The sequence below is a fragment of the Lissotriton helveticus genome, chromosome 9 (assembly GCF_964261635.1).
Source record: "Lissotriton helveticus chromosome 9, aLisHel1.1, whole genome shotgun sequence".
In the NCBI taxonomy this organism is placed as follows: Eukaryota; Metazoa; Chordata; class Amphibia; order Caudata; family Salamandridae; genus Lissotriton; species Lissotriton helveticus.
Window position 1 is genome coordinate 585786050 of NC_136070.1, and position 19805 is coordinate 585805854.

General features: G+C 46.5%; 1 protein-coding gene across 5 annotated transcripts in view; it reads right to left on the bottom strand.

Moving 5' to 3' along the window:
- DNAJC4 (DnaJ heat shock protein family (Hsp40) member C4) overlaps positions 1-19805 on the bottom strand; it is a 417545-nt gene that overhangs the window by 222034 nt on the left and 175706 nt on the right. For all 5 annotated transcript variants that reach the window (XM_078660559.1, XM_078660556.1, XM_078660557.1 and 2 more), the window contains one exon: positions 7471-7673. In XM_078660559.1, coding sequence (XP_078516685.1) covers positions 7471-7673 — 203 coding nt within the window. The remainder of the gene's footprint in view (positions 1-7470; positions 7674-19805) is intronic.

The following is a 19805-nucleotide window of genomic DNA, read 5'->3' on the forward strand; positions in this document are numbered from 1 at the left end:
TGATGGCACTCACAATTAGCCGTTATAGTCAGGTTTCAGACATCTATCAAAATGTGGTGCTCAAGGGGAGTGGAATCACCCTAACCCCTCTAAAATCAAGACCCTCAAGTCTTTCAAACATAAAGCAAATCCTGAGCACACGCTTATTTGTACAATATTTCAGTAAATAATAGTGACACAACAATTTGTTCTTGGTCTTTGTCTTTAATTTTCATTACTTTCGGCGCCCAGCCAACACGTGTTTCATCATCAGGTGTGTGTCCCGCTACTTCTTCAGGGCTGTAAGGCTCACAGACTTTAAATTTTGTCATGCCTCTCTGCCGGTTCTACTTCCGTCCCGGACGTGTGAAAAAATATCCTCTGTTACGTTCAATCTCACCCGATGAAAGTATTCATCCGAATATTAGGGTTCAGAATCCAAAAATGTCCACATTCCGTCCCATTCCAAATGTTTTGTCTCCCTGTTGTACTGTGAGTTCACAATAATGTCAAGTACACGAGTACGTTGACAGTCCTGCTCGCCCCGGTCGTGTTACCACATACGATGATCGTATGCTGTAACACGACTGTGGGGAGCAGGACTATCAGCATACTCGTTTACAGGTATTGAGGTGTACTGGAGAGTACAGTACCTCTTTGGTTTCAAAGTGGGTTTTTCAGTAGTCCTTCAGTATCATTGCTTGGTTTTTAGTACACTTTCTCCAGTATTTCTGAGATATGAGGAAGTACTGGTACACAAGATCTTCAATTTCCGAGAGATCGGCAGTAGGAAGTACACTGACTCACTCACGGTCTCTCTTCCATTTCTATGGAATCAGTGTGGGCTTGAACATAACGCAGTTGATCTCTTGAAGGTAGGGCTGTCCAAGGTCTAGTTATTCGGTGTTGGCATACTTGCCAACGTGGCAGCCTTCAGGAGCTGATTTGTGGCCCATCACCAGCCCACTTAGGTCGAGACTGAAATCGCCGGGGGATAGGCAGGGCATGTCGCTGTACACTGCCCAATTATGTTGGACGGCAGTGTAGCCAGGAGTGCGGGCCTGCCTTCATCTGCCTTTATTGGCACTGTACACTATAGGCTTTTTGACAACACAGAGCTAAACCTGCTTGTGGGTTTTCTTTCATCCATGCAATACTTGTCTGCAAACTGCAATATGATTTTAATGTTTAGAGTGAGCTTTGGAGCTGCTTTGTGAGTCAGTTTTCATTCTAATACACGCTGACAATGTTTACCTTTTGCAGTGTGCCTGTTGGTAATGACAAATGCATTCAGAAGGTTGTGAGAAAGAAATTGCAACTTCACACCACACCAAAGCAACACTATACTTTTGGACAAAAATGGGTGAAAGTTAGCCTACAGAGTTAACAACAAAAACAGTTGTACAGACAGTGGAAGGGGCTCCCAAAAGCTAACAGTCATCACCATGTATAAGGTGGGAGGAAACATTTCTTCTGGTGGGATGCGCTTTAGATACACCTTAACAGTAACCAGTTTTTAAAAAATTGCCTGCGTGCTTGGTTGTGTATTCTAATTCCGACGATGGTTGTGCAGTCGTCGATTCAACAAGACATGTGAATACAAGAGGTGAAAGGGGGTCCCTCGACCACAAACCTAACAAAAGTCAACCAGGATCAGGGTAGATACTGAGCTCCTTGCGGAGCACAGAGTCAAACATAGCCTACAATTCATATCGGAGATCTCCCTGCACTGTGTAGGGTACTGTACAATAAGTCATACTGGCACACAGGGTGACAAGGTACTCCATCCAGAACTTGCAATAAAAAAGGTCTTACTAGGGGTGGACAAGAGCTGCCAGAACACAAAGAACGAGATTTCTATAAGGATGGTGTCTAAAGTAGCACAGTGAGCTAAAAAATGACATTTTAAGAATCCTAGAAGTACTGCTCAGATTTGATGTGTCATAAAAAGAAAGCCATTTACCCCGAACGTAGGAACATCCTTAACAGGAGTACATTTCCAGCTTTTTCTCTATTCGTTTTATGAATAAGGCCCCATATGTCTGGAGCAAGAAGCAGAGAAGAGACGCATTTTGAGTTAAACAAATTATCTAAAGAAAGACAACCCATATGCTGGTCATTTTTAGTGTTGTAGATTTATTTTTGCATAGAGAGAACAAGGTAATTACTTTTTGTAACACCCTTCCTGGTGGATACTCCATCTAACCACAGCGTCCTCACCATAGAATTCTCCCCAGGTGCAAAATGAATCCAGAAAATCTCCACAGTCTTTCTCCTCTGCACCGCTAGGTGGGGCCGTGCGGCTCCACGCTGGTTCCATACTGTCCCACAAGTGACGTACTGGAGTTGCATATAAGTGCCCTGCCTGTTTGCTGAAATCAGTTCCTTCCTGTTCACACCTTCTGATGGGGATCCAGAGCTCTACTCCCACATTCATCTGTAACGATGACTTCTCAAATTTTAAAAACAAATATGTTGGGGAACAATGTCCCATCCTAAAATAACTGGCTTCAAGTCATGCCTGATTGCAGAAAACAGATGTTGGTCACAGACCCGCACAGGCTTTGTGTCTGGGTTTCTGGCACGACTGGAAGTCATGCGACAAGAACCCCATCATGCCCCTAAAGGCGCTCTGGGACTGAAGGTGAAGCTGTACTGAGCCAAACATAAGAAGAAGTTGACATACCTAAGCTCCATCCTTACTAGCAGATACGGTTTTGCACCTGGAGCCGCTCTCACAAGAGATATACCTCGCTGTCAAAGTCCTCCAATAAGTCCAAATCTAAACACAAAAGAGCAAAGCAAGACTTGATCCTTTCCCGCCACTCTGTGTCCAAGGAGAAGGTGTGAGGGTGTCACAATGATAGTCAATCTCCTCTTGGGTCCCCGTGCTTGGATCTGATCCTGGGATGGTCATTGGCAACATCGCAGCAAATCTTGTGCATGCGGCAGCTCTACTATACTTTTCCGGCTCCTACTGGTGCACCTTGAAACTCTAAAGATCCACAGGGTCCTCCAGTCAGGTTACCGCCCAGCTGGCCTTCTCCAACTTCGACTAAACCCTTAGAACCCCTTCCAGGTCCAGTATCAACCATGTATGGACGCCTACCCCTGTGCCTGTAACCGCACCAGATCGCCACGAGTCATGTCAGTGCCGATGTCGCCAACTCCAGAAGAGGATCTCCTTCTGATTCGATGTCTGACCATGAGCCAACTTAATTCTATTGCTGTAGAAATTTTCAGGATTTAGTCTGGTTCCTTGGACTAGTTTGAGGTAAGAAATCTGTGGTCAGAAGTATTCATTAGATAAATATGTCCCAAAGTAATGAAAAACTAACATGTAAAAAGAAGGTACGTCATTATGAACATCAATCACCCCCCCATTTGAGCTGATGCACAGTTGCCCATTTTGACTTGTTACTCTAAAAATAGTGTTGTTGATCATGAAAATTACTACTTGTGGAGTTGGAACACTTCAGGCCCTTTCAGTTTGTCTGCCTTTCACAGGTTTTGACCCGGATAAGTTGATCTTTAGCACTAACCCATCCTTCTTACCCTTCCAACTTGTTTTTCTACTCTGCATCCATCCAAGCAGGAGGAACGTCTGGATTTTTTATTTTTTATTTTACAGAGTTTTATATAACGCGAACTTGACCCGAAGGTATCGGGTATCAGAGCGCTTTACCTAGCACCGGTTGTGTTACATGAGTACACATTCATTTTTTGTTGTCGTCAGGCACAGGGAGATTAAGTGATTTGCCCAGAATCACAGAATGTTGAGCGTCGTTGCTGAGACTCAAACCCAGTTCCCCAGATTCGAGGTAGACTGGCCTAGCCGTTAAGCCAACTCCTCTCCCCAATGGATATGCTACACCCCAGGTATGCACTGTTGACCTACATTCACAGCAGAGACAGAGCTATGACCAGCTCTATGACGGCTTAGCTGGAGCTGAACGGGTAATGCGGTGACAAAAACACATCTTTTTGTTTTGGGTCATCCTCTGTATCGAGATGTACTGTACACAGGCCATAAAAGAGCCTCTGGAGGACGCTTGCATTAATCCCACTAGAGCAAAGGCCATGACCACGTCTCTTTCCAGAGGCCGAATCTTGCTGGTAGCTATATGGTGGTCAGTGCAAACCTTTGCAAAGCACTACAGCCTCACACTACAAAGAAGGAAGAAACCAATGGTTTGCACTGGATGCTTTGCATGATTGCCTTGCTTATTTGGTATTGCTTTATCCCACCTTCCGTGTAGGTACTGTTTTGGTGCACATCCAAAAGGTGAGGAATCTGAAAGAAAATGTATTCATCAGAAGACAAAGTTACTTACCTTGGGTAACAACATTTCTGGTAGATACATGATGCACCCACAGATTTGTCATCGTCCTCCCTCCTCCTCGATGAGCTAGTGACAGGATTAAGAAGATCCCAAGGTATGCAAATATAATAGCTTCTTTATTTGTTACTGCCATGTCTCTCTCAGTTCCTTTCCGCACACCTTAATGGGCCTTGAAAAGCAGGGATTGATGCGAGTCGGTGCCTAACATTCCGTTGATTTCACATTCGGAGGCAGCATCGCACCTGAAGCCACTTGGTACTACTTGACGGCATTGGAGAGACATTGCTGGGAATAACGTTTTCCAGAACAGTCTGAAGACTGGAAAGAGTATTCCGAACCTGAGAAATCTTCAGGAAGATCTATCTATTAGAACTTTCATTCCTTCTACAATGGGTATGGAATGATTACCTCCTCCAGCATTTTCTGGTATCCTACAGTGCTTAATTTGACAGAAAATAAAACATAACCACAAGGGCCCTAAGATTGTTTTAGGAAACCACTGCTGAACTCCAGGTTGCCAAATGCCCAGACTTCCAAGCATTCATTCATCGTCCTACCAACTTTTTAAACCACCCCACACATTCTGTCTTTATCTCACTCTTGCAGGTGGCTTTTCATGCCTGCCTTCCTACTTTGTCACTGTTTTCCTACTTTTTTATATCTGCTTATTTCTCCCCTTTCTGACCGGCTCTCTCTTTCTCGGTGTCAAAGTCTGATGGTGAAAAATAAATCAGGTACCCAAAAGTAAATCCCATTCCCTGCCACTTCAAACCAGTAGCACAAATTAAGTGCAGATATCTTGAGTGTAGAAACTGGGACGTAATGTTATAGGAGATGGGTGAAACAGAGGCACAGATACAGTCGATAAAGCACAACAAAACAAACAGCAATTGGAAACTAAACAATGAAAACTATCCAATAAACAATAACAAAAAGTAGAGTGAAAACTTGACAACTTATTTTAAAAAAGAATTTTGCTTCATTTAAGAGCACTCACAGCCATGTTGGTAACAGGTCATCATTTCTGTGATGGCCTCCAATTGTAGTGATACGTAATTTGTGACCTAGCTCATTAATATTCATGAGGAAGGTCGGGTTGCAACCCACCATGATTCGCAATTTCACCGACACCTATTAGTACATGGGATAGTTCGTAAAATTCTGCACTGGTCGCAAAGAATACTGGTCGCAACTTGTGACCCGTCATTCGTACATCTGGGCCCATGTTCTTTGGCAAATCTACTTGGGGAGCACATCCCTCACTTTAGTTTATGAGGAACCAGCATTCATCTTTGAAGAGACAACACTTACCTCTACTTTTTATCCTGGCTTGCACAATGCGGTAGCTGACACAGACAGAGATGTTCTTTCTTCTATTGAATAGTCTATAATATTCTAGATTGCTATACTTAGTCCCAAACTGGAAATAGCCATGAACGTTCAATGACAAATTACTGTCATTTTGAGACTAACCCCCAGCTACAGTGCACTAGCTAAACAAATACAATGAAGCAGGTTTACGTTTTAAACCCCAGGGCATAAGGTCAGCATCACGAGGTTTTATCATCTTGTTGGAGTTTTGGATGTGGAAACTTGATTGGCGAAAATAACAAATCTGTCCCTCCAGAGTTTCCACTGTTCACAGGGCTTTTCTTTGCCACTTTCAATGCCGATGGTCATGCAATGAGAATTTCGGGCCGCGGTTGTGACACATCTAGGTAGACGGAGGAGAGTCGCCAGATTGAATAGTATCGGGCGTGAAGGTTTTCCCCTGCCGCGAGCCTATGTTGCATTTTCAACACACATAGAGAATCAAAGACCCTTGGCAACACAAGGAGAGTCGACACGGGAAGTCCGTGAGTTTTTATCTAAGTATCACAAGTCCTCGAAGACTGGACACGTCTTAGTGTGGGTGTTCCTCCGGGGGACATAATTTGGTCCTGACGAATGCTGAGCTGAATTAGCTCGTAATAGCAGAAACATGTTGACCATGACCATGAGATAAGGACATACTGGTTCAAATTTGCTTAGCCATTAGTTTTCCGTTAGCACTTTGTTTTTATTGAAGGTCAACTATCCCTCTATTAAAAATTGGTACAGGGAACTGTTGGCTCTTCTTTTAACCTCACTGGCACTTTTTCCTGGGCACATTCATTATGCCTTTGTTGACAAAATCGAACCCGATGATGAAACCAGTCACCAACTCTGTTGGGAGATGAGGGTTCCCTTTTTTGTCATAGTCCCTCTCACAAGCACTTTTTCTAAATCTATGGGTTATAAGGAATTAGTATCCTCTTACGCGTAGTTGCACTGCATATTGATTGTTACTCTTTTGTTGTTGATAATGATTATCGGAGGGGTATAAGTGTGACGTTCTGACCCTTTCTCTCCCATTGTTTACGCATGCAATGAGAACGTCAAGAAACCAACAATGCAACTCCCTACCTATTCACCCAGTGTTTTTATTAATTCGAAAGCAAAACGTTTTTATCACTAAATCTTGGGATGAGGGGCAAGCCGCAGCAAAAACTGAAAGAGCTTCCTATAATGGTCGAAGCAGGTGTATTTTACTCGCTAATCTTATTGTACAAAGTGAAGGGTGTTGCACATTTTAATTATGAAGAAATAGTATTTTTTCTTATACCATGTCCCTCCAGAACAGCTGAAAATGCACATAAACTCAAATGATGTACCTTAGTCTTAAAAAGCATCTTCAGGTCAGGTGCCAATGGGGTCCGCCTGTGTGGAGATGTTGGAATGACGTGAATGAAACAGATCACCAGGATAGCATATGTGGCAGGAAGAGACAGACGGGTGTATCAGTTACTCACTTTTCTCTTGAGGAATTCTTTACAATTATCATGGGTCTGGGCGCTATCTACTCATGAGGAAAGTTGCTTTGCACTATAGTGGCTGCTCCACATGCCAGTCGGCTTTCTCTATAAATTGCCTATTTATGTGAGACATTGAATGTACCGGGGGACTGCTGTCTCCAATTAGGGTTTACAGGCAGGAGTTTGCTGGACTTGATCCGTACAGCCATTACCAGAACTATCCTACAAAATGCAAGGAACAAGGTGTAGAAGGGCAGCAGGACATGTAAGCAACACACAAATCCAGAGATCCGCATCGTTAACCGTGTCCTTACCCTGTTCTAGACGTCCTGGACACCGGGCTCGTATAATCAAAGGGGTCAGTCCTTGTTGCGCCAGTGAACCCCTGGCGGTGCAGTCGCAGGCTGAGGTCGTACTCCTTTCGGCTGCTCTCCCGACTCAGCACACCATAGGCTTCATTCAGCTTCACAAACCGGGTGTGCAGGTTGGGGTTGGCTGGGTCACTGTCAGGGTGCAGCTGAACAGACAAGGATATAGATTTAGGTTGGATGAACTTCTAGGAGGGGTGGATGCCAATGGACAGTACACAGAGGTGAAGAACACAAAATAAACAAGTCCTTGAATTGTCCGCAACAGCAGCAATCTCTCGGGTCTTGGCACTGACCCAAAAACAACTATAAAATTCCTATAATCACTATACTAATTCAACACAAATTCTCTATGGGTTCCGGAGTAGCATGCTACTCGCCGAAAAAAGCACTTTGACTCCTCATCAGGGGTAGTAAGCGATATACAATTGCAATTACAATACAATACAATATAATTAACTCACATTTCTTTACAAATTATACTAAGAGTTGAAATTTAAAAAGAACATAACCCTGAAAATATACTCAATTAACCTAAACCTCCCTGTATATTGATGCGAGCCCCACTCATCTGGGAAATTGTTACAAATGTACCCATTCTACCCGTGTATACTCATTGGCATTAGTCCTGCGCTCTCAAGGAAAAAACTTTTACTCCAGTTTCTTGCTGGTAGATTCAATTATATGGGGTTAGGTGTAATCATTAGTGGGGCCTATGTGGGTTCATGCAAATGGTTGGCGAGATGAATTGATAGGCTGGCAGAGATTAGGTATTATTACGTTGCGGTTATAGGAGTTTTAAAGAAGGAGAGGTTGTGGTCTATGAAGTGGCGTGTGAGCCATTTGCAGAAATACAATACCAGACAGGCATCTAACTAAAAGACGGATATACTCAGAAAGAGGAGGCACGTAGAGGATTTAATACCAGGAGAGGGTCACTCTTATGAAAAAGACTAGATGAACCAATCAAGACTTGTAATTCAATGTCAATGTTTCATGCAGGGTTTTATGATACAGTGGGACGTAGCTTCTTGAGACAGCATGCAATCTGAAAGCGTAAAGCTGTAAAAAGAAAGAACATTATATAGCGCTCAATGTACAGGCCAGAATACTTAAACATAGCAGTCCGAGTGTGCAGATCATTTAACTAATATGATTCCACGCCTGCTGTGTGCTGAGCGAGGGCAGCCTTTTAAAACACAGCCTGGAGCATATTCCAAGCTTGGCAAGGGGTCTGTGTACTGAATAGGGGTAGGTGGTGCAGACTTCTTTGTAAGGACATGTTTTATTTATTAATTTCCCTCGCTATTCTAACATCATTGTGCTAAAAGGTTGTTTCAATCACTAATAAGCATCGGCAAAGCCAACAGCTCTCATCTAAGCAAGAGTTATTGCCTTTGCCAGTATGTTTTAGCCATGTTGTACACCAGCCTGGCTGCTGTTCAGTATGGCTAAAAGTTGGTGGGGTAAAGGAGAGTGGTTTGGAGTGTTGTAAAGTGGAGTTGAGTGGAGTGTTATGGAATGGAGTGATGTAGAGCGCAGTGGTGTAGAGGGCAGTGGTATACATTGTTTTGGAGTGGTGCAGGGTAGAGTGAAGTGGTGTAGGGTACAGTGCAGTGTATAGTGCAGCGGTGTGGTGTAGAGTGCAGTGGCATAGAGTGAAGTGATGAGGGTGCAGTGGTACAGAATAAGTGGCGTGGAGTGATGCAGAGTGTAGTGGTGTAGAATGCATAGGTGTAGAGTGCAGTAGAGTAGCGTAGAGTTGAGTGGTGCAGAGTAGAGTGCAGTGGCGGAGTGGGCAGAGGCGCAGAGTTGAGTGGTGCAGAGTAGAAAGGTGCAAAGTAGAGTGGTGTAGAGTGGTGCAGAGTAAAGTAGTGCAGAGTAGAGTGGTGCAGAGAGAAATGGAGTAGAGTTCAGTTGTGCAGAATAGAATAAAGTGGTGTATAGTGTAGTGACGTAGAGCACAATGGTGTACAGTGGCATAGAGTGCAGTGGAACAGAGTGAAGTGGCTTTGAGTAGAGTGGTGCACAGTCCAGTGCCCTAGAGTGAAGTGGCATAGAGTGTTGCAAAGTAGAGTAAAAGGGTGTAGAGTGAAGTGGTGCTGAGTAGTTGGCGTAGAGTGCATTGGTTTTGAGTAAAGTGGTGTTGAGTGCATTGGGGTTGAGAACAGCCTTTTAGAACAGAGTGGCATAGAGCGCAGTGACTTAGAGAGGTGTAGAGTGGAGTAGGGAGGTGCAGCATAGAGTGGCGTGGTATAGAGTTGAATAAAGTGGCATAGAGTGCAGTGGCATAGAGTAGATTTTTTAAGAGCAGAGTGAAGTGGCATAGAGTGTAGAGGTGCAGGGTAGAGTGCAGTGGCATAGAGTAGAGGTGTAGAGTGCAGTGTTGCAGAGTAAAGTGGCATAGAGTGGAGTGGCATAGAGTGGAGTGGTGCAGAGTAGAGTGGAGTGGCCTTGACCGGAGTGGTGAAGAGTGCAGTAGTGTATAGTAGAGTGGGGTAGAGTGAACTGGCATAGAGTAGAGTGCTGCAGGGTAGAGTAGAGAGGCATAGAGTGCTGTTTCATACAGTGTAGTGGTGTACAGCATAGTGGCTTAGATTGTAGAGGTGTAGAATGCATTGGTACAGAGTGCAGTAGAGTGGCATAGAGTAGAGAGGTGCTGAGTAGAGTGCAGTGGCACAGAGTAGAGAGGCACAGATTAGAGTGTTACAGAGTGCAGTGGTGTAGAGTCTAGTGGCGCAGAATGCACTGATTAAGAGTGCAGTGGCATTGAGTGGTGCACAATAAAGTGCTGTAGAGTGCAACAGTGTAGAACAAAGTGCTGAAGTGCCCAGTGGCCTAAAGTTCATTGGTTTTCAGTAAAGTGGTGTAGAGTGCATTGGCGCTGAGTACAGTGGCACAGAATGCAGCTATGTAGAATGGAGTGCCATGGAGTAGTGCAGGGTAGATTGCAGTGGCGTAGAGTAGAGTGGCGTAGAGTGGAATGGCACAGAGTGGAATAGATTGGCATAGAGTGCAGTGGTGTAGAGTAGATTGTTTCAGAGTAGAGTGCAGTGTCATATGGTGTCACGGTGCAGAGTAGATTAAAGTATCTTAGAGTGGATTGGCGGGAGAATGCAGTGGCGTAGAGTGAAGCGATGCAGATTAGAGTGGCATGCAGTGTAGTGGAGTACAGTGCTTTGGTATAGAGTGCAGTAAAGCAGAATGGTGCAGACTAGAGTGCAGTGGTGCAGAGAAGAGTGGCAAAGAGTCCAGTGGCGGAGAGTGCAGTGTTGCAGAGTGCAGAGTGGAGTGAAATAAAGTGAAGTGGCATGGTACAGAGCAGAGTGTAGAGGTGAAAGGTAGAGATGCAGCGGGTTAGAGTGTAGTGGCATAGAGTGTATTGTCATAGAAAGTCGTAAAGTAGAGTGGTGCAGAGTAGAGTGTAGTGCCATAGAGTGCAGGGGCATAGAGCACAGTGTTGCAGACTACACTGTTGTAACATACAGGGGTGTATAGTAGAGTGGCGTAGAGTTCATTGGCAGTGAGTGGTGCATAATAGAGTGGAGTAGAGAGCAATGGCGTAGAGTTCTGTGGTTTAAAGTAGAATAGAGTGAAGTAGAGTGCAGTGATGTAGAGTGCAATGGCGTAGAGTGCAGTGGCATATAGTGCAGCTGTGTTAAGTGTTGCAAAGTAGAGTATAATGGCATTCAGTGCAGCGGTGCAGAGTAGATTGGCATAGAGTGCATTGGTTTTGAGTAAAGTGGAGTACAGTGGAATGATACAGTGTAGAGTGGAGTGGCTCAGAGTAGAGTGGAATGGCGCCAAATGGAGTGGCACAGAGTGGTGAAGTGTAGAGTAGATTGTTTCAGGGTAGAGCGGAGTGGTGCATGATAGAGTACAGTGGCGTAGAGTGCAGAGAAGATTAGAGTGGCATAGAGTGGATTGCCATAGAGGGCAGTGGCATAGAGTGGAGTGGCATAGACTGCAGTGTTGTAGAGTAGAGTGGCATAGTGTAGAGTGGTGTAGAATGGAGTTGTGTAGAGTGTAGAGGCAAAGAGTGTATGGGGCACATTGTAAAGCAGTGAGGGGTAGAGTGCATTGGCACAGAGTGAAGTGGCGTAGAGTGAAGTGGTTCAGAGTAGATTGCAGTGACGGAGTGTGGAGTGGCGTGGAATGGAATGGTGTAGTGTGGAGTGGGGCAGGTTAGACTGCAGTGGTGTGGAGTGGAGCAGACTAGAGTGGACTGGGGTAAGGTAAAGTATGCATGTTGAGGTAACATACTGTCATTACAGACAACATATCTTCAATTGAACTGACCATTATATTTTCAGAGACATATAGTTTTACTGATACAGCACACTATCGGTAATGTTTGGAAATGTCATCACATTGTGTACTGATCTGTTTTGATCACATTAAAATATTTGTTTCCACCACACTTCAGCAGTACCAAAATATTTGCTTACTTTGTACTTTTCTAATTGTGATATATTCTGAAATATGTGCAGTTCATTTGGAGACATTTAAATTGTGTTGCGTGCTAGAAAATAAATACCATCATACGGCCTTCTTCAAGCAACCCCGCCCCCACCCCCAATTAGGCAGCATGATTGTCACATAAATACTCTCACTTTGAAGTCAGAGGAAAAAAAGTAAACACCAAGTTCCCTAGAAGACAGAGCCTCACATTTAACCTCTGTCTTTGAATGTACCGCAAGTGTGACAAGATAACAATAAGATTTAAAGGTCTGTTTACAGAAATCCAGTACTGGTGGAAGAATACAGTAAATATGGTATAGACAACAGAAGGATAGCCTAAAACAGATAGAGCCAGCCCATAGAAGGCAGGCAAATGTGAGTTACAAACCACAAACCAAAGGTAAGCAATGGGCGAAATGCGTTTCCAGGGAAGCTTTCGAATGTTCCCATGATGCTGTTAGAAAAACAGATAGCTGCACTGTCAGGCAGGCTTCAAATTAAAAAGGAGTTAATTCGCACTGATTCTGAGCATCTAGCCAGCAGATAGTCAGCTTGGTACGCCATGTTGCCTAATCCCATTCTAGGATGTTTCTACAGCAGCGCAATTACAGATACAAAAAGAACCTAAAGCTAATATCCCTGCCCTCACCACGTCTTCAACAAAGCGAGCTCCATCATCGCCCTCCAACTTCGGAAGTTCGGCAATAGCTCCTTCGACACCGCCACCTACCCGGAGAGCTGGAAACACGCTGAGATCAACGCCCTACTCAAGAAACCCAAGGCGGACCCGAAGGACCTCAAGAACTTTCGACCCATCTCCCTGTTCCATTTCTCGGCGAAAGTCGAGAAGATTGTCTACAGGCAACTGACCCGCTTCCTCGAGAAGAACAACACCCTGGACTCGTCCCAATCCGGATTCCGTAGCAACCACAGCACCGAAACCGCCCTCATCGCCACCACCAACGACATCAGGGCCATGCTGGACAACGGCAAAACCGCGGCCCTCATCCTCCTCGACCTCTCGGCCGCGTTCGACACCATCTGCCACCACACCCTATGCAGACGCCTCCACGATGCAGAGATCCGCGACGGATCCCTGGACTGGATCACCTCCTTCCTCACCGGCAGAACCCAGAGAGTCCGCCTCCCTCCATTCCGATCCGAAGCCACAAAGGTCACCTGGGGCAGACCCCAAGGATCATCCCTCAGCCCGACCCTTTTCAACGTCTACATGGCACCACTCGCCAGCATCGTCCGATCGCACAACCTCAACATCGTTTCATACGCCGACACCCAGCTCATCCTCTCCCTCACCAAGGACCCCACCACCGCCAAAACCAACCTCCACGAAGGAATGAAGGCCGTCGTCTAATGGATAAAAAACTGTTGCCTGAAACTAAACTCTGACAAGCCAGAGGTCCTCATCCTTGGCTGCACCCCCTCCACCTGGGATGACTCCTGGTGGCTGGCCGCGCTAGGAGCTGCACCGACTCCAACCAACCATGCACACAACCTGGGCTCATCCTGGACTCATCACATTCAATGACCCAGCAAGTCAATGCCGTCTCCTCCTGCTGCTTCAACACCCTCGGCATGCTTTGCTAGATCTACAGACGGATCCCCACCGGAACCAGAAGGACAGTCACCCAGGCCCTTGTCGGCAGCAGGCTGGACTACGGCAACGCCCTCCACGCATGAACCATGGCCAAACGACAGAAAAGACTTCAACGTATACAGAACCCCTCGGCACACCTCATCCTCGACATCCCCTGCCACAGCCACATCACTGCCCTCCTGAGAGACCTGCACTGGCTCCCCATCAATAAGACGATCACCTTCAAGCTCCTCACCCATGCTCACAAAGCACTCCACAACGCCGGTCCAACATACCTCAACAAACAACTCACCTTCTACACCTCGAACCGCCAGCTTTGGTCTGCTGACCTCGCCCTCGCCGCTGTTCTACGCATCCACCGAACGACCACCGACTGCAGATCTTTCTCCCACCTCGCCACCAAGACATGGAACACCCTCCCCATCCACCTGCGACAGACCCAGAACCTGCTGACTTTCAGGAGACTTCTCAAGACCTGGCTGTTCGAGCAGTAGCAGCACCCCTCCCCGCCCCCCTCAGCACCTTGAGACCCTCACGGGTGAGTAGTGCGCTCTACAAATGTTGATTGATTAATTGATTGAACTGTATGTTGAGCATGTTTATGTATGGGATCTGCATGATACAGGCACTCTGAGTCTGAGTGAGCCAGAGTAATGTAGGCTTGTGGTAAACACAATGGAAGCCCTTGGCCTGGCCTTGTGCACAAGATGGAGGTGAGGTTGTTTTCCCAGAGAGTGCATTTGCTCACTTTCTTTAAGCTGGAGTGAGGGGACCTAGATATGAAAATGTCTATAAAGCAAGCTTTTCACACCTTCCACTATTGTCCAATCTGCCCTCCAGTTATGAAGCACATCAGTAATTCTCTCCTGCCATCACATGCAAAGCCAACACTATGTCTTTCGTAGGAAATGCTAGTGTGACAGAGTTCTGGGCCGTAAATTCTCCATGTTTCAATAAACTTTTGCAGGCCGAGTCCACTGAAAACTCAAAGAAGTTCCAATTTTGGTTGGATTATAGTTATGCCTAGAACCCTGAAAGCGTAGGTAATACCATCCCAACTACAGGAGGTCAGGGTCTGTTATATTGGCAAACTAGGGAGGGCTTTTCCCAACAAGTCCTGGGGTGGAAGTGTTTCTCAAATACTGGTATTCCTGAACTCCATAATTGCCTCCAAAAGTGATAATCAGCTGGCCTGAGCAAGCTGAGAGGGGCTGGTTCAATCAAGGCAAACATTTAATACATGCCTAGTATGGCTGGACTCCTCTTAATCAGGATTCAGTGCCAACCACAGCACCTAGACTGCTCTGATTGTCGCCACAGATGACATCAGAACACTTCTCTACTGTAGAGAAACTGTGGCCCTGATCCTCCCTGATGTCTCCGCGGTAGTCAACACTGTCTTCCACAACACCCTTATCAAGAAAACTCCATAACATAAGTATACAGCAAGACACCCTCAAGTGGATCACCTCCTTCCTCGCAGGATGCACATAGAGCATCTGACTGTCTCCCTTCACCTTCGCACCCAAAGACATCATATGTGGCGTTCACAAGGATCATCCCTCAGCCCCACCCTGTTCAATATCTACATGAGCCCCCTTGCAGACGTTACCAGATCCCATGCACTCAACATAATCTCCTACGCAGATGACACTAAACTGATCCTATCACTCAGCGAGGACCGCTCCAACAACAAAACCAACTTTTCAGATGTCATGACCAACATAGCTTAATGGATTAGAGACAACTGCCTCCAACTCAACTACAACAAAACTAAAGTACTGATCTTCAGGAAGAACACCTCTGCATGGGACTAAAGCTGGTAGCCTGCAAAACTCAGACCCACACCGACCGACCATGCACGCAACCTAGGCATCAACCTTGACAGCCAACTGACCATGAAACGACAAGTTAACACTGTCACCTCCTCTTGCTTCCACACAGTTTGGATGCTCCGTTGAATCTTCAGATGGATCCCAACCCACACTAGAAAGACATCACTCAGGCCCTTGTCACCATCTGTCTCGACTACAGCAACGCCCTCTACGCTGGCATCTCCACCCAGCTCCTCAGAAGATTCCAGACCATACAGAATGCTGCAGTCAGAACCATCCTGGACCTCCCCAAATGAACCTACAATGCCCTCCACCTGAGAGACCTCCCCTGGCGTCCCCTGGCTTCCCGTCCAGAAAAGATGCCAGTTCAAGTTCCTCATGCATACTTATAAAGCCGCCCACGTCCTAGGACCTGCCCACTTCAAACATTGACCGAACTTCCACCAACCCGCTAGACACCTGTGGTTTTCTTCACTTGCTTTCGCACACACCATCTCCACTTCTGTTGCAGCGGAGGCCGCTCCTTCCCTTACATTGTTGTCAAGAACTGGAACGACCTTCCCCTCCAGCTCCGTACAGCCCCCTCGCTGGCAGACTTCAAAGAGAGACTCGAGACCTGGCTCTTCGATGAAGACACAGCGCCCAGATTTCCCAAAGGGTGACAGTGCTGCACTCTACAAATGCTGATTGATTGATTGGGCTTGAACACCATTTCCTCAGCTGAGGAAATAAGGAGGAGGAGATTCATTTTGCGGGAGTGACAGCATCGAAAGGTTGTGCAAAATCCATGGGAGGTGGAGAACAGGAGTATTAGGCCCATGAGTTGCTGCTTGATTATCTCACTGGTGGAAGAGAGGGGTTCCTCTTGCCTGCGCCTACACATTTGTTGCAAGGTAAGTCTTACAGATGTACACCTGGACGTCTTGTTCAGAGAAACACATCTTCAGAAGAGAACATAGCAAAGGAGCAGGTTGATGTTCTTTGGCAGGGCCTAGCAAGAGTTCCTAGTAGCAGAACCGTACCTGCTTGCCCTTGTATTGTGCTCTGGTACAGGACATTTTGCAGACGCAAGGCTTTTAGTTGTCTGAGGGAGGCTGAGGTGAGTAAAGGCTAGCTGCCCAGGAAACAGGTGCTCATGCTGAGTGATAGTAGGGAGAGATGCAAGATTGTCTTACACCACGGAGAGAAAGGGCCTCCTCTGATGTAGGTAGTTATGTGTACTATGAAAAAAGACTAGAGTGCCTGGTAACCAGGCAGGGTGAGGACATCCTAAGGGTACCAAAACTGCGATGCAGCTAGAGCTGTTGATTGTTTCTGCAGAAATCTTGGAATTAAGAGTTAAAGGGAACATGCTTCTCAAATTAAACTGAAGGCCACCTCTGAAGATCCGACCCCCCTTCCCATAAAGAGAGCAAATGCCTTGGAGCTGGAGCTTTTGCATTTCTTGAAAGCATTAACCTTTGATCACCCCTACACGCCACAGAAGGAGTTAAGGATGTAGTTGCCACACATGCTGGGAGCGACCACACCTGCTCAGATTGGTCGCCCTCACAATGCGGGACTGTATCTTGAGCAAGAGCCCACTCCAACAAGCAATATACCTGCTGTTAAAATTAAGGAAAACAAGCCTCCTCTTGCTTCCATGTGTGGAAGTGGGCCCCAGTATCTTCCATGTACAGCATCATCCTTCTAGTCATAGCCACGTGAGGGGAGGCTTTTGGGTTATAAAGTTTGCACTCAACTACAGCATGTTTATATGAAAGCGGTACAATCATCTATCCCACGTCTTCAAACACGGCTTGAGATCTCTCTATGGTGAATGCCCCCACATCCAAACTCTGACGAGTTGGTGAGAACTGGAATATCTGGCTGCAGCAGCAGGTGAGACCAGGGTGTTATGAGCAACTAAAAGTTGGCACTAAAGATGGGGGCTGCCTGGGACAGGCCAGAGCAGACTGAAAAGTAACTGATCCCAATGGACAGAAAGATGGAGCTTTAGAGAGCATACGTGGAGTGTGGATTGACAGATCATCAAAATGCAAGATACTTGTACTTCCAAAAGTCTCTGTAACCACCATGCTGAGACAAAACTGTTTCCCAGGCTGTTGTCAAGGAGTTGGTTGATGACCAGTACTCTTGCCAAGGGAAGGAAGCCCTTTGAATTCAGAATTCAGAGTGGTCCCAATTTACTGGACTATCTGGGACGATACCATGGACGACTGTGGCTAGTTCACAGAGAAACCCAGAGCCCATATTTGACTGGGGAACAGAGCCCGACTTGACTCTGCTCTTTGCTTGTAGTAGTTGGCCTCCGCTACCTGCAATTTCATGAAGATACTGTGGGGGTGGGAAATGGACCTTCATGTCAGTAGTGCTGTTTTCCACAATGAAGTGTAGGTACGTCCTTAGTTCCAGGAGGACAAGCACATGGGAACAAAGCATCCTGCTTGATCACGAAAATAGCCAGTTGCAAATCAGTCCAGGTTGTGGGACCTGGACCAAAGCATGCACCGCTTCAAGATTATTTTGCAGAAATCCTCCGGTAGTGGGAAAAATAAACCGGTCTTCTTTTGAAGGCAGAATGGGCTTGATTGTTCCTACCAAGAACAGGCCTTTTGGTTTCGGTCTTGCAACAGGTGTGGATGGGTATATCAAATCCAAAATATCAATGGAACAGAATATCAGTACAACCATATCGAGACAAAATATTGAAAGGTAATTTTCTGCATATTTCCTATACCTAACTTCACTTTGCGATATTCATATATATCTTCAGGGTACACAGCTGTGAAGTGAAAAATAGTAAATCCTGACCTTATGTGCACTTACCTTTCGATATTTTGTCCCTCGATTGTGGTAACAATATTCTGGCCTGCCGATATTAAGGATTCCATATTCCCTACTAGATTACTTTCGACAAGGCTTCGCACTCGTTGACCCACCAAGAGTCCCTCTTAACCCCGCCCCTCCCCGCATAGAGCAGAAGCTGCACTCAGCTGCAGCACAGAAGCAGTTTAATGTCAGATGTCCCTCGCCCAGCTGAGACTGTCCCCAATTCGTAATGGGGAAGCACTAGAAACTGCGGGTCTGACCAGTGAACCTGCACCTCTTGTGAATTAATGTGTTAATGAACTTTCAGCCACCGTTTCCACTACACAAACGTCAATGCCACTGGCTTTGTAAATTCTTGTAATCTTTTTTTATGTCCCCTGAATCCCCGTGAACTGGCTGCCTCAAGCGATAACAGGTTTTGGTAACAACGTGCTAGTAATACGAAAATATGAAAAAATGACATAAAATCTCTCAGGGAGAGAAAAGGCCTTTGACCCCAGGAGCCGGCCTGGCGGGGTCAGCAGAATACGCCCTTTCTTCCTGAATGTCCTGGCCACGGAGAGGTGCGGGTCCTCCGCGGCCTGTCACAATATTGTCTGAAGACATAAGTAATAGTCCTTGGACGCTGGCGGAATTTCGCACAAAGGCATGCCGAGCATGCCAAAGGGAGCGCTGCCTCTGCGCGGGGAGATGTGCACAGCGTATGGAGAGCTGAGTGCTGCTAGCAATATACTGTCAACGCCAGATGAGAAGACCGGAAGGAGATGGGAAGTGATAGCTGTTAAACGCTGCTCGGCTTACAAAATACGACAATGCCCGGCGTATCCCCAGCTGTTCAACTACAGCAGGAGAAAATACGGAGCTAGCATGGCAGCGGAGGGCACGCGTGGCGCACACAGAGCAGGTACAACCTAGCCCCACGCAGCGCAAGCTTCTCTTTCAGACACAGCAGGTACAACCTAACCCCAGGCAGCGCAAGCTTCTCTTTCACACACAGAACAGGTACAACCTAGCCCCACGCAGTGCAAGCCTCTCTTTCACACACAGAGCAGGTACAACCTCGCCCCACACACCGCAAGCTTCTTTCACACACAGAGCAGGTACAACCTAACCCCAGGCAGCGCAAGCTTCTCTTTCACACACAGAGCAGGTACAACCCAGCCCCACACAGCACGAGCTTCTCTTTCGCACACAGAGCAGGTACAACGTAGCACCACGCAGCACAAGCTTCTCTTTCGCAGGTAGATCCCAGCCCCACGCAGCACAAGCTTCTCTTTCGCACACAGAGCAGGTACAACCTAACCCCAGGCAGCGCAAGCTTCCTTTCACACACAGAGCAGGTACAACCCAGCCCCACACAGCACAAGCTTCTCTTTCGCACACAGAGCAGGTACAACGTAGCACCACGCAGCGCAAGCTTCTCTTTCGCAGGTAGATCCCAGCCCCACGCAGCACAAGCTTCTCTTTCGCACACAGAGCAGGTACAACCTAACCCCAGGCAGCGCAAGCTTCCTTTCACACACAGAGCAGGTACAACC